This window comes from Xenopus tropicalis, chromosome 1 (assembly GCF_000004195.4).
Source record: "Xenopus tropicalis strain Nigerian chromosome 1, UCB_Xtro_10.0, whole genome shotgun sequence".
NCBI lineage: Eukaryota > Metazoa > Chordata > Amphibia > Anura > Pipidae > Xenopus > Xenopus tropicalis.
In genome coordinates, this window is record NC_030677.2 from 204,028,542 (window position 1) to 204,042,626 (window position 14,085).

General features: G+C 44.8%; 1 protein-coding gene across 4 annotated transcripts in view; it reads right to left on the minus strand.

Moving 5' to 3' along the window:
* Window positions 1-14,085, minus strand: part of dcc (DCC netrin 1 receptor) — a 499,711-nt gene that overhangs the window by 159,239 nt on the left and 326,387 nt on the right. For all 4 annotated transcript variants that reach the window (XM_004910366.4, XM_004910365.4, XM_002934447.5 and 1 more), the window contains exons 6-7: window positions 13,330-13,484; window positions 10,293-10,413 (exon numbers count right to left, since the gene is read on the minus strand). In XM_004910366.4, the coding sequence (XP_004910423.2) occupies window positions 10,293-10,413; window positions 13,330-13,484 (276 nt within the window). The remainder of the gene's footprint in view (window positions 1-10,292; window positions 10,414-13,329; window positions 13,485-14,085) is intronic.

Sequence of the window (14,085 nt, forward strand, 5' to 3'; positions counted from 1 at the left end):
GGGAGAGAGCAGAGAGTTGTGTGTCTCTTGCAGAGCAAAACAGACACAACAAATCTTTTGACAGAGAACTCAGTGCAGTGTTTCTGTGAGTGCTTATGGCTGTATTTACACAGACCTTTCTGATAAAGCTTACTGAGTTTTTACCTTTCCTTCTCCTTTAAGTGGGCAGAGCAGGCAGGCTTTGGCGCCATTTTGACTTTGCAGCCCCACCCACCAGCCTTATTGGTTAGGAGGTTGGGGAGCACGGTAATTTAGTTGTAGGCAGGCAAGAAGTGCCAGTAAGGGCAGAAGGAAAACGATTGTAGTGATGGCGGAAGTTGTTTGGAACTAAGGCAAAAAATTTGACTCTCCCCCATACTCAATGGAGTCAATAAGTGCAACACTGGGACACTTTAAAGACCTGGAGTATTGCTGTTAATGGGCGGCTGAACCTCCGGCCTGGCACAGAGGGTATATAAACTACCGCATCTCCAGCCATATTTATTTTTTACAATTTAGTTCTCCTTTAATGAGCAAGTTCTCCTCTCAGTAATGCAGTTTTTTATTGTACCATTCTGTAACGGAGAAGTGCTCTCCATGATGCTAATAATAGTATTGATTATATTTTGTGACTTTGGGAGCCGGGCTACTTGAACTAACGATTTGGTGAAAAAGAACTCATAATTGCATTGCGTATTTTTTTCCTGACAATATTAATTTCTGCCTACTTCGTAACATATTGATGGATCGGGGCAAAAGGTCTATGAGTTTGTACAAAAACTCAAGTTCATTATGCTTCGTATTAAAAAGTGCAGACAGAACTGTATCCTGAGCATTTAATGTTTAGCTAGAGAAAAGCGCTAATGCTGGGGGTTTAAATAAAGGGCTGTGGCACAAAGGGTGTGTGTTTCGCTAAATGCCCCCTTGCCCTGCCACTAACTGCCATATGTACGAGAACCAGGGGCATCAATACAGAATAAGCAGACCTTGTGGTTGCAGGGGGGCAGGAATATAAAGGGACCAGCAAGGCCTGAATTAATGAACAAGATAAGATATATTGGTAGAATAGGACATGTTTTGGGGCAATAGATTTAATTTGCTGTGGGGCCGTAACATCTGGTTATGTCACTGACAAGAAAGAACTCTTCTAATGAATGGAAAGCAGTAACAGCAGGCAAAATAATTTGGCAGGCATGGATTTGCGGCAAATTTCCGTGTTTCGCCATTGGTGGATTGTTACACAAAAAGAGCGACAAAATTTGCCACCAAAAATTTCTCGTGCACTTCATTTTTTTTGACACGTATGTCAAAAAATTGTCGCACATGTAAAAAAAATTACGTCGATCCCGGTCCACCAGTCGATCCCACGTGGATTTCTAGTGGACCGCAACGAAGCCCGGGAGATGCGGCAAAGTTTGGCGCAGATGCGTGAATGCGTACGTACCCTGCGCCATGTACGTATGCTGCATCTTGGGGGAGGAGTCAATGGTAGATCGCCGGTGGATGTAGTCTGCCCACCACTGCACTAAGGGCTAGTTATTAGCGAATGTGTCCCGTTTTCGCTTAGCAAAAAAATTCGCAAAGCGTCAAAAAATCCCTGAAAACGTGGCTGCTTTTGCCAGTCTTTTTTGACATGCAACTTTTTGACGAGACCGCACCCCATTTTTTTTTAAATCTTTGGCTCCACCGCCACATTTTTCTGATGCAACCGCAACTAGTGAATGAATCTGTCCCATTCCACTTTGCAGAAAAATCTGCAAAACTATGGAAAAATTCGCGAAATATGGGTGCCGTGCGACTTTTTTTTTGGAAAGTTACTAAGGGGCAAATTTATTATGCAGTGTAAAAAACGGTGACAAAATTCGCCACACATCGCCAGGCTTTGCCGTGAAAAAATGGCGTAAAATCGGCGTAATTTTTATGCAGTTTTTCTTCCACCGGAACTTATGGAGAATAATGGCGTAATATTTGGTGTTCAGACGGCGATCTTTTTCTTTTATTTTACACAGCTTTTTACTCTGTTTTCTCAGCGAATTAGTTTTACGCAGCATAATAAATACGCACCTTAGAATCATGTTCTGTTTTATTAGCCAGAAACTTCTTTTTGGGGTTGATTTGCTCTTTAGGTGGTGGCAGAAGTAACCGACCAAATGAGATTTTACCACACACACATAACCCCACCCTGATGGAAATACTATGGGCTGCAGGTATATATCAAGTTAACTCTTACATGGCTGATCCTGCCAAGCTTCCAGTAGCCCAGGAGGCAACTTAAAGTCAATAGTGGGACAGGGAGACCAACCAGAGCGGCTTCCCTTTGCATTTACTCACTACTGCCCCAAATGGTGTGGAGGTGCAAAAAAAACCCTATGGCCAACTGATCATTTTGGGCACAAGGGATGTATAGTGGAGAGTTGCTTCCATTGAAGAATAAATCTCTGGTCCATATATGAAATTATTATATTATGAATATTATTCCATATCTCATTTATGTGGATATCGTACCCCCTAATCCCACCGACAAGGGCATTCTCTAAATGAACAGCTCGAGGCTTGTAAATAACAACACTTCTTGACTTGTCTTCCCGGCCTTCAATATGTTGGCAACATTAGATGCATCCTAATAAGGATGATTTGTGGCCAAGCAGCCATTAGAGATTGTTAAATGAATGATGGGGAATCATAAGCCGAGGCGGCCGCTGAATGTAAATAGAACGAGAGGCCATTATAATTACAAATGTGAGGTTCCATACCCAGCGCCGCGGCTCTTAGGGTGGCGCTGTGACATTGACGTCCCCACCCAGGTACGAGCAGCAATTACATAAAGGCTGGAGAGGGTGGGAGGCGAGATTGGATTGCCGGGGGATAGTGACACCTCTAGAAGTGCACCCCCCCCCATCTAACATTAATTGCACTGACTTTCATTGGACCATAACAGCTAAATAATTCATTGGCAAATAAATGTTTCCAGGTTATTGATGCTCCGCTGTTCAGCCTGAACTATAATGGCACTTTCTGGAGAAAAAAAAAGATCTTTTAGCATTAAAGCCCAGTGAGCTGACAATCGACTAAATATTCATTGTTGTTCATTATTGTTATTAATATGGTTCCTTATTATTTACATACCAGGGACTCAGCAGAAATGGCGGCCATTAGAGGCAAAGTAACGCCGTGACTATGATAAGTGGCCGGCCATTGGCAGACTTGATGAACAAGCGTTACTGGGATCAATGTTAAACGATTTGCCATCGCAAATTACAAGGAAAATAACTGGTGAACCAGAAACTTCTGGGTGTTGCACGATCCATGCATTTCTGTCTTCTTCTGTGCAGGTATGAAAAAAAAACTACATTTTATTCTCCATATTAAGGGACAATAATTATTTTAATATCTAAGCCATAAAGCAGGGTAGGACTGCTGCTTACAATGGGGGGATCAGATAGGATCTGTGCCACTGTGACAGAATGCTCTGTTATACAGATAGCTAGAATCTCAGCCATAAAGCAGGGCAGGACTGCTGCTTACAATGGGGGGATCAGATAGGATCTGTGCCACTGTGACAGAATGCTCTGTTATACAGATAGCTAGAATCTCAGCCATAAAGCAGGGCAGGACTGCTGCTTACAATGGGGGGGATCAGATAGGATCTGTGCCACTGTGACAGAATGCTCTGTTATACAGATAGCTAGAATCTCAGCCATAAAGCAGGGCAGGACTGCTGCTTACAATGGGGGGATCAGATAGTATCTGTGCCACTGTGACAGAATGCTCTGTTATACAGATAGCTAGAATCTCAGCCATAAAGCAGGGCAGGACTGCTGCTTACAATGGGGGGATCAGATAGGATCTGTGCCACTGTGACAGAATGCTCTGTTATACAGATAGCTAGAATCTCAGCCATAAAGCAGGGCAGGACTGCTGCTTACAATGGGGGGGGATCAGATAGGATCTGTGCCACTGTGACAGAATGCTCTGTTATACAGATAGCTAGAATCTCAGCCATAAAGCAGGGCAGGACTGCTGCTTACAATGGGGGGATCAGATAGGATCTGTGCCACTGTGACAGAATGCTCTGTTATACAGATAGCTAGAATCTCAGCCATAAAGCAGGGCAGGACTGCTGCTTACAATGGGGGGATCAGATAGGATCTGTGCCACTGTGACAGAATGCTCTGTTATACAGATAGCTAGAATCTCAGCCATAAAGCAGGGCAGGACTGCTGCTTACAATGGGGGGATCAGATAGGATCTGTGCCACTGTGACAGAATGCTCTGTTATACAGATAGCTAGAATCTCAGCCATAAAGCAGGGCAGGACTGCTGCTTACAATGGGGGGATCAGATAGGATCTGTGCCACTGTGACAGAATGCTCTGTTATACAGATAGCTAGAATCTCAGCCATAAAGCAGGGCAGGACTGCTGCTTACAATGGGGGGATCAGACAGGATCTGTGCCACTGTGACAGAATGCTCTGTTATACAGATAGCTAGAATCTCAGCCATAAAGCAGGGCAGGACTGCTGCTTACAATGGGGGGGATCAGATAGGATCTGTGCCACTGTGACAGAATGCTCTGTTATACAGATAGCTAGAATCTCAGCCATAAAGCAGGGCAGGACTGCTGCTTACAATGGGGGGGATCAGATAGGATCTGTGCCACTGTGACAGAATGCTCTGTTATACAGATAGCTAGAATCTCAGCCATAAAGCAGGGCAGGACTGCTGCTTACAATGGGGGGGATCAGATAGGATCTGTGCCACTGTGACAGAATGCTCTGTTATACAGATAGCTAGAATCTCAGCCATAAAGCAGGGCAGGACTGCTGCTTACAATGGGGGGGGGATCAGATAGGATCTGTGCCACTGTGACAGAATGCTCTGTTATACAGATAGCTAGAATCTCAGCCATAAAGCAGGGCAGGACTGCTGCTTACAATGGGGGGATCAGATAGGATCTGTGCCACTGTGACAGAATGCTCTGTTATACAGATAGCTAGAATCTCAGCCATAAAGCAGGGCAGGACTGCTGCTTACAATAGAGGGATCAGATAAGATTTGTGCCACTGTTATAAAGATAACTAGAACAAAAATGGCTACACCAGCAGACCTGGCACCACGAAAAATCTGAAATATGCAGCAAGTGGAAGTGACATGAAAGCCTTCAGGACAGAAGATACTCATTTTGTTGGCTTTCAGTTGTCATTTGGAACAAAAAGATGGCAGTTTGGGTTGGCTGCAGGATGTCAGGGATTTCATCAGTCCTTAATTAACTCTGGCTAAAGTGAGCCCCGCCGGCTGCGCCATTCCTGTGACAGAACCCGGCGGCGGCAGGAAATGAGTCTGCTCCGTGCAGATACAATCAGTTCCGCACTTTCTTTCATGGGTTCCGTCTCTCTGGTTCCGCAAAGCTCATAGGGAAGATCTGTTGGCTGTTGTCCTGCTCGAGCTTTTAGTATAATGTAAACAATGATATTCTTTGTGGTTTTTCAGTTATTTAGCTTTTAGTTCAGCAGCTCTCCAGTTTGCAATTTCAGTAGTTATCTGGTTGCTAGGTTCTTGTTTACCTTAGCAACCAGGCAGTAATTTAAAGGAGAGACTGATATATGAATAGGAGAGGGACTGAATAGAAAGATAAGAAATAAAAAGTAACAATAACAATAAAACTGGAGCCTCACAGAGCAATAGGTTTTGGCTGCCGGGGTCAGTGACCCCCCGTTTGAAAACCTTCAGCCTCATATATCAGGCCCAGTTGTGTAAATCTAGATGCATTACGTTTCCATGTTTTTGCATCTATGTGGGGTTATATGGGGTGCATGGGTGCCCAGGTATCTTTCCCTGCTGGCAGATTTATGCTGACATACCCATGTGGGACTCAGGGGGCCCCTAGACTCATGTGGGACTCACTCAGGGGGCCCCTAGACTCATAGGGACTCACTCAGGGGGCCCCTAGACTCATGTGGGACTCACTCAGGGGGCCCCTAGACTCATGTGGGACTCACTCAGGGGGCCCCTAGACTCATGTGGGACTCACTCAGGGGGCCCCTAGACTCATAAGGGACTCACTCAGGGGGCCCCTAGACTCAAGTGGGACTCACTCAGGGGGCCCCTAGACTCAAGTGGGACTCACTCAGGGGGCCCCTAGACTCAAGTGGGACTCACTCAGGGGGCCCCTAGACTCAAGTGGGACTCACTCAGGGGGCCCCTAGACTCAAGTAGGACTCACTCAGGGGGCCCCTGGACTCATAGGGACTCACTCAGGGGGCCCCTAGACTCATGTGGGACTCACTCAGGGGGCCCCTAGACTCATGTGGGACTCACTCAGGGGGCCCCTAGACTCATGTGGGACTCACTCAGGGGGCCTCTAGACTCAAGTGGGACTCACTCAGGGGGCCCCTAGACTCAAGTGGGACTCACTCAGGGGGCCCCTAGACTCAAGTGGGACTCACTCAGGGGGCCCCTAGACTCAAGTGGGACTCACTCAGGGGGCCCCTAGACTCAAGTGGGACTCACTCAGGGGGCCCCTAAACTCAAGTGGGACTCACTCAGGGGGCCCCTAGACTCAAGTAGGACTCACTCAGGGGGCCCCTAGACTCATGTGGGACTCACTCAGGGGGCCCCTAGACTCAAGTGGGACTCACTCAGGGGGCCCCTAGACTCATGTGGGACTCACTCAGGGGGCCCCTAGACTCATGTGGGACTCACTCAGGGGGCCCCTAGACTCAAGTGGGACTCACTCAGGGGGCCCCTAGACTCAAGTGGGACTCACTCAGGGGGCCCCTAGACTCAAGTGGGACTCACTCAGCGGGCCCCTAGACTCAAGTGGGACTCACTCAGGGGGCCCCTAGACTCAAGTGGGACTCACTCAGGGGGCCCCTAGACTCAAGTAGGACTCACTCAGGGGGCCCCTAGACTCATGTGGGACTCACTCAGGGGGGCTCTGGACTCAAGTAGGACTCACTCAGGGGGCCCCTAGACTCAAGTGGGACTCACGCAGGGGGCCCCTGGACTCAAGTAGGACTCACTCAGGGGGGCTCTGGACTCAAGTAGGACTCACTCAGGGGGCCCCTAGACTCAAGTGGGACTCACGCAGGGGGCCCCTGGACTCAAGTAGGACTCACTCAGGGGGCCCCTAGACTCATGTGGGACTCACTCAGGGGGCCTCTGGACTCATGGCCCCTAGCTGGCACTTGCAGATCAGAGGGCCACAGTCTGTCCTTGATTAATGCCATTTTTTTCCCACCCTGAATGGGGGTCAAATCCTTCATGTGTTGCCAGGGGTTTCCTACTCTCTATCTCAACCCAGCAGCAGCCTTAGATTTGTGCAGTTACCCATCTATCCCAGGGCCCTGGCCAGGCCTGCGCAGAACAGATGCAGCACGCAGAGCTCACACAGTGCGCCATACACGGTTACTACTCGAGCGGGGGGGGGGCGCGTTCCTTCCTGACTGTAGCAGGCCCAGCATTTCATTTATATTTATAGCGTACTTCCCCGCCATCTGCGCATATTGGCCTTTTCAGCGTCCCGCGGGAATTGCAATGGCATTGTTTGAAGATCTGATTAAATACCTTCGAAACAGCAATCCATCATTTATAAGGGGCAACGCAGACAGCTTGAAAGGTGTCCCGGAGTTCTCCGAGGCGCGGCGTTTGTGGTCTCTTTCTTTCAATTCTAACCTTTTGCCAACTTTAATAAACAGTGGCCAGTTGAGTGCTTGAAGGGGTCCTCATAAATTATCCATATTGCTCTTAAACTAGCGTTACTAATCCTAAGCCTATATGTAACAAAAGGCACTAAGTTTGCCCAGGAGCAGTAACCCATAGCAACCGATAAAACGTTTTGCTTTAAAACAGGTGGCTAGTAAATGCTTCCTGCTGATTGGTTGCTATGGGTTACTGCTCCTGGGCAAACTTACTAAAATTCAATTTATTATTTCTTTTGGAAAATATTTTTTTGGACAAAATACGATTTTGTCAAAGACAAAAGCACAATTTTTTCACCATTTATTATGCGACAAAACTAGAACAATTTTGAAAGAAAAAATATGCCGTCTAAAAGCTGTTGGGGTCCCGTAGAAGTAGGCATGCACCGAGTCCACTATTTACTGAAGTTCAATTTATTATTTTTTTTGGAACATATTTTTTGTGGACAAAATACGATTTTGTCATAGACAAAAACACAATTTTTTCACCATTTATTATGTGACATAATTACGACAATTTTGAAAGAAAAAAATATGCCATCTAAAAGCTGTTGGGGTCACGTGGAAGTAGGGATGCACCGAGTCCACTATTTTTGGATTCAGTCGGACCCTGTATCCTTTGTAACTGATTCGGCTAAATACCGAACCAAATCCAAATCCTAATTTATATATGTAAAAAAAAAGTCACGTGATTTTTCGGATTTGGCCAGGAGCATGGATTCGCCCAAATCCTGCTGAAAAAGGCTGAATCTCGGCCGAATCCTGAACCAAATCCTGAATTCAGTGCATCCCTATGTAAAAGCAAATGGTAGGTGTCCTTTTTACAACTGGAAGATCTGTCTTTGCTTCATGGTTGTAGAGGTTTTGGGGGTTTTTTGATGCATTTGTGCGACAATACATTTTTTACGCGTCTTTTTTTACGTTCACCCTTTTTGAGTTAAGATTTTTTGATAAATGACTAGACATTCGTGGCTTGTGTCAACAAGTTTAGTTGTGGTTTCAAAAAACTCTAAAATCAAAGAAAACCGAATGTTGATAAAAACCTGGGATTAGCAGTTTAAAAATGCAAATATCTCAGAAACCGAAAATATAAAATTCACGTAAATTGCACAAGTGCTTATAGACGTGTCCTGAGTAAGGTTACGAGAATTCATTTTTCTTGTACACTCCATAAATTTAGTTGAAAATTTTTGCCAGATCGAAGGTAATTCGTCAAGAGGAATTGTTCTACGTAACACCTGGTCAAGGTTGGTATTAGAATCCCAAATTCCATATAAGCCATAAACAGGTGCCAAACTGTCCAGATAACTCCCTATGTACCCCAAGCCCAACGCTACACAGAAGGGAAAGCTGGTAAAGGGTATGGAAAGTCTCAGTTATGGGGAAAGGCTGGCCAAGTTGGGTCTGTTTACACTGGGGAAGAGGCGCTTAAGAGGTGACATGATAACTATGTATAAATATATAAAGGGATCATATAATAACCTTTCTAATGTTTTATTTACCAGTAGGTCCTTCCAACGGACACGAGGGCACCCACTCCGTTTAGAAGAAGGGAGGTTCCGTTTTTTTTACTGTGAGAGCTGTGAAGTTGTGGAATTCCCTCCACAACTTCTGACGCGCCCCCCTGCGCATGCGCGAACGGCGAACCTCCCTGCGCATGCGCGGGCCTTTTCAATCACATACGGAGCAGTGGGGGAGAGGTCCCCATTGCTCCGTATGCGCAAAAAACTTTAATATTTTGGTGCGGCAGGGCGGCATGCCGCCCCCCAATTTTTGCCGCCCTAGGCCCGGGCCTTTGTGGCCTTTCCACAAATCCGGGCCTGGCTGGCTGATACATTATATAGCTTTAAGAAGGGGCTGGGTGGCTTTTTAGCAAGTGAGGGAATACAGGGTTATGGGAGACAGCTCTTAAGGTCCCCATACATGGGCCGATAATAGCTGCAGATAACGGTCCCTTGGACTGATTCGGCAGCTTATCGGCCCGTGTAGGGGTAGAAACGAGGGGCCTGCCTGACCGATATCTGGCCTAAAATTGCCCAGATATCAATTGGCCAGGTTAGAAAATTCAGTCGGATTGGAGACCGCATCGGCTCGTTGATGCGGTCCCCAAACCGACTGCCCCATTGACGCCAATATAATTCAATCGTTTGGCCCCAGGGTGGGGATATCGGGTGAAGATTCGCTTGCTTGCCGATCTCGCCAAGTGCGCGGATCTCAACGTGTATGGGGGCCTTTAGTACAAGTTGATCCAGGGACTGGTCCGATTGCCATCTTGGAGTCAGGAAGGAATTTTTTCCCCTCTGCGGCAAATTAGAGAGGCTTCAGATGGGGTTTTTTGCCTTCCTCTGGATCAACTAGTAGTTAGGCAGGTTATATATAGGCATTATGGTTGAACGTGATGAAGTATGTCTTTTTTTAACCTAACTTACTATGTTACTATGAAAATATACAACCGTCAAATCAGCTGTTGCTCTTTAAACATCCAATGACAGACTGTCAAACTGTATGAACCAATCCACTCATCTCTTGGCCAAGAGAACCCTGACAAGTTTGGTCTCCGGTATTTCCCATTTGTTGTACATTTAATATTTATTAACATGCATTCCCACTTACCAGGATCGGGGATGATGAGCTGTGCATAGGTTTGGATATTCCCAGCCTCGTTTTCAGCTATACATTGGTAATAGCCCTCATCTGACTTCACCAGTCCCAGAATCCTTAGATTACTGCCACCCTGCAACAATGATAAAAGCCACAAGCGTAGAAAAGAATCAATCATTTCCGTATAACAATAAAAATGGTCATATGCGAAACAGTTTTGCATGATTTGAACAGTCGGATTGTGGTACCCGGGTCAATGGCCCACCACCCAGCCCCCCTCCCCACTGCGCTATGCCATGTCTCCAGGGAATCTGTAATTGCACACTAGTACCTAGCTTGGGGGCAGGTGGCAGGGCCCAACAGTATTAGGGCCACCAGACTTTTTCCTGGTGTTCTGGTGGGCCAATCTGACCCTGGATTTGAATCATTATCAAAAATAACTAAAAGTAAGGTTATGCACCTCAACTGGGCAAGAGTGGACATATAGCCTGTGTGGGTGGTGTGACAGTACAAGGACCCTAGGTTACAGGTCCTCTTGGTACCATCTGTGGTTTGAGGAGGTGGGGACTTTACACTTTTCCAGCAAAGGGGCATTACAAAAGATTTATTTTTTAATCTGAGATGGAATAGGATTGAGGAATAGCCATAGAGATTCAGGTGCCTTGGCAACCCTTTTCAGACTACAAATATAGCTTACTGTTTTGCACATATGTCTTGTAGGCATCCTACTCCGCCAGTTATTAGTGGACTCAATTGGGCTCACTGGCAAAGGGCCATTCTTCAGGCTTTCTAGAAGTTTTTAGACATGCTGTTGGATTTCACTCCGTTGGGCCACTGGGAGCAACAAATTCTTCTGGATATATACAGTTCTGGTTCTTCATCGTCCCAAAGGCATAGACTCTTCATCAGACTTCTGGTTGTCCATAAGTTTGGTATTGTTGGCCAGCATGCCAGTGACTGGTAAGAGCACAGCTCTGCTCTGAATGAGTGCTCTCTTATGAGTTCTTGTACATCTGTCTGCGGTCTAAGTAAATAACCCTTATTTAGCTGCAGGGCTGTACACGCAGATACTGACCAACACCAGGCATAGCTAAGAGAAGCGAAACGACCGCCATTGTGTTATAATGGAGAGGGAAACTTTGCTTCTTCCCATCTCTGCCTATAACTCCGTGACATTTAGAGCTCTGAATACCTTGAATTCTGAAAACTACAGTAGCTTTGTTGAGAAATGAAGATTTATAGTCCTCTCTTCCTATTATAGAAATGTTTTTGTAGTATAAAATAAAGAAAGGGAATGTCATCTTTAATAAACTGCCGGCATATCTTATGCCTTATCCCTTGCTGAAGCTCGGATGGAAATTATGTCTGCGAGCAACAAGATGTCTGAAGTTGACAAGCGTTCGGCGCGGCTGTTTAAACCATCTCCGCGCAACAGGACCGGTGGGAAAAATCAACGGTGCAGAAGTTTAATCGAAAAATCTTTTGCTGGGGGGCAGCCCTTTTGAGATGGAGCCTTCAGAACAAATGCATAGTTGAATCACTTCCAAGGAATAAAGAATTAAATGCTCACGTCATGTAGCTTGTTATCCTGATCCCATCACTGGCCAACTCCACACTAACCAGCAATAACTAATACTTTTCCTTCCAAGGTGCCGTTTAGGTTAGCTACATCTGCTTGTATGAGATCTAATATCCAAGATAGGTGGAACCTTAAGGAAAATTCCAGTTTTTTGCAAATATTAACTTTAATTAGTCATGAGTGAATTTTTTCGCCGGGCATGGATCCACAGCGAATTTCTGCATTTTTCGGTGAAAATTTGCAGCGGAAAAATTTGTTACACAGAATTTTTTTCCCCCACGTGTCAAAAAAGGGCATGGCCGCGTCAAATTGGGTGCGGCTGCATCAAAATGGGTGCAAAATTGGGCGCGGTCGCATCAAAAAAAGGGTGTGGCTGTGAAAAAATGGACACAGTTGGGTCAAAATTGGGCGCTGTTCCGTAAAAAAAAGCGCGGGTGACAAAAAATAGTCGCAGAGACAAAAAATAGATGTGGGCGACAAAAAAAATTGTTCGACAAATGCGTTTCTCGAATTTTTTCGCCATTTCGTGAATTTTCTTGCCATTTCGTAAATTTTGTGGCAAAGCGAAACGGGACAGATTCGCTCATCACTAACTTTAATATCTTCAACCCAGTGTGCCAGGATGTCATTATATATAAGGTATAGGCAGTAAAGGGCAAAATGGCTGGCCTAAAGCAGTGGTTGTCGACCTTTTTCAGTTCAAGACTTCTAACATGTGGTCAGGCACGCCTTAGCTTGTAAAATGAGTTTGGACATAGGAAAATATTGGTGAGTCCATCATTCAACAATTAAATACAACAACACCAAAACTTGAAAAATTTCAATTGGTCTTAATTTTTTGAAAAATTTCAATTGGTCTTATTTAATTGAATGAATATATATATATATATATGTAATTGTTAACTTATTGTTTTACTAAGTGAATATTTACGAGATTTAGCAGACTTTTAGTTATTTAACTAAAAGAAATGAAGTAAAATTCACAGTGGTTTTTATCAGATAAGTAAGAGTTAATTAAGAAAAGGGCGGTGACAGAATTTGTGATGTCAGATCCTTCAGTATTTTAAAGTGTGTGATTATGTGTTTGGCAATATACCTATGATTATGTGTTGAAAAACGCGAAACGCGTCAGGGCAATTATGAATAAGGCTATTTCTTAAACCACCTTCACCCGTGTCTGGAGTGCGTACTCATCGAGAAATTGTGCTTGAGTCCATCATTCAACCACATTTCAAGAATATCTAGTGCAGTTGATGCATAGTCACCCCTAAATGGCCATGCTCCCAATTTGTCTCCATAAGTGACCTTCAAGCTGAGCCTTCCCCCCAAACCCCTCCATAGGGGCCAATTACACAGTTTAGGAACAATTTGGAACCATTGGGACGTGATCCTCAGGACCCAATGTCATAAATTTAATAATATCCAAAACTGATTAACATGTAAAGATTTATTTCACTACGCCATACTCACCACAATCTGAAAGTAGTCACTGGGGATGACCACTTCACCATTTTTGGTCCATTTAACTGTAGGCGAAGGCTTTCCTGAAACAGCGCATTCAAACTCAATATCCATGCTCTCGTAAGCATAAAGGTTTGCAGGGTGATTTAAAAACCGTGGCGGCACTAGAAAAGGAAAAAAAAAATGTTTGTTAATTATTTAATAAAATAATGCAACTTGCGGAATTCGTTGTTGTAAACATTTTCTATATATTATTAATATGGGAGGTCCAGTAAACTTTACAATGCATGAATTATGTCACAATGGATGTAACTTGGACATAGAAACCTTCAAATACCCTCAAAATACAAATTTCTCAAAAATTATATTGTTGTAACTGTATCTGACCAACACTAGGCTCCTATGTGAAGGGTCTACCATCTTGTCTGCTTGAGGAATCACTCTATAGAATCATTCTTCTAGAGGCTGTTTTATGGAAATCTATGGCCTTCTCAATAGACATCCATAGAACTGTTTCCCACCTAGTAGATGTTTTATGGATAGCTATAGAGAATAGTTATGAATTTGTTGACCTGAAACCTGCATGCTGGGCAAGTTTGGGCCCAAGTGGTGAGTACTAGGTGCAAGTTTGGCCTGATAGAACTTCAAGCAGGGCTTCTTTCTATTGGTGATCTTATAATGCTGACATTCCCCTATCATGACTATGAAGCTTTTCATTCATCCAGGTCATGGTATATCTAGTATAAATAAATCTAAAGCAAATGG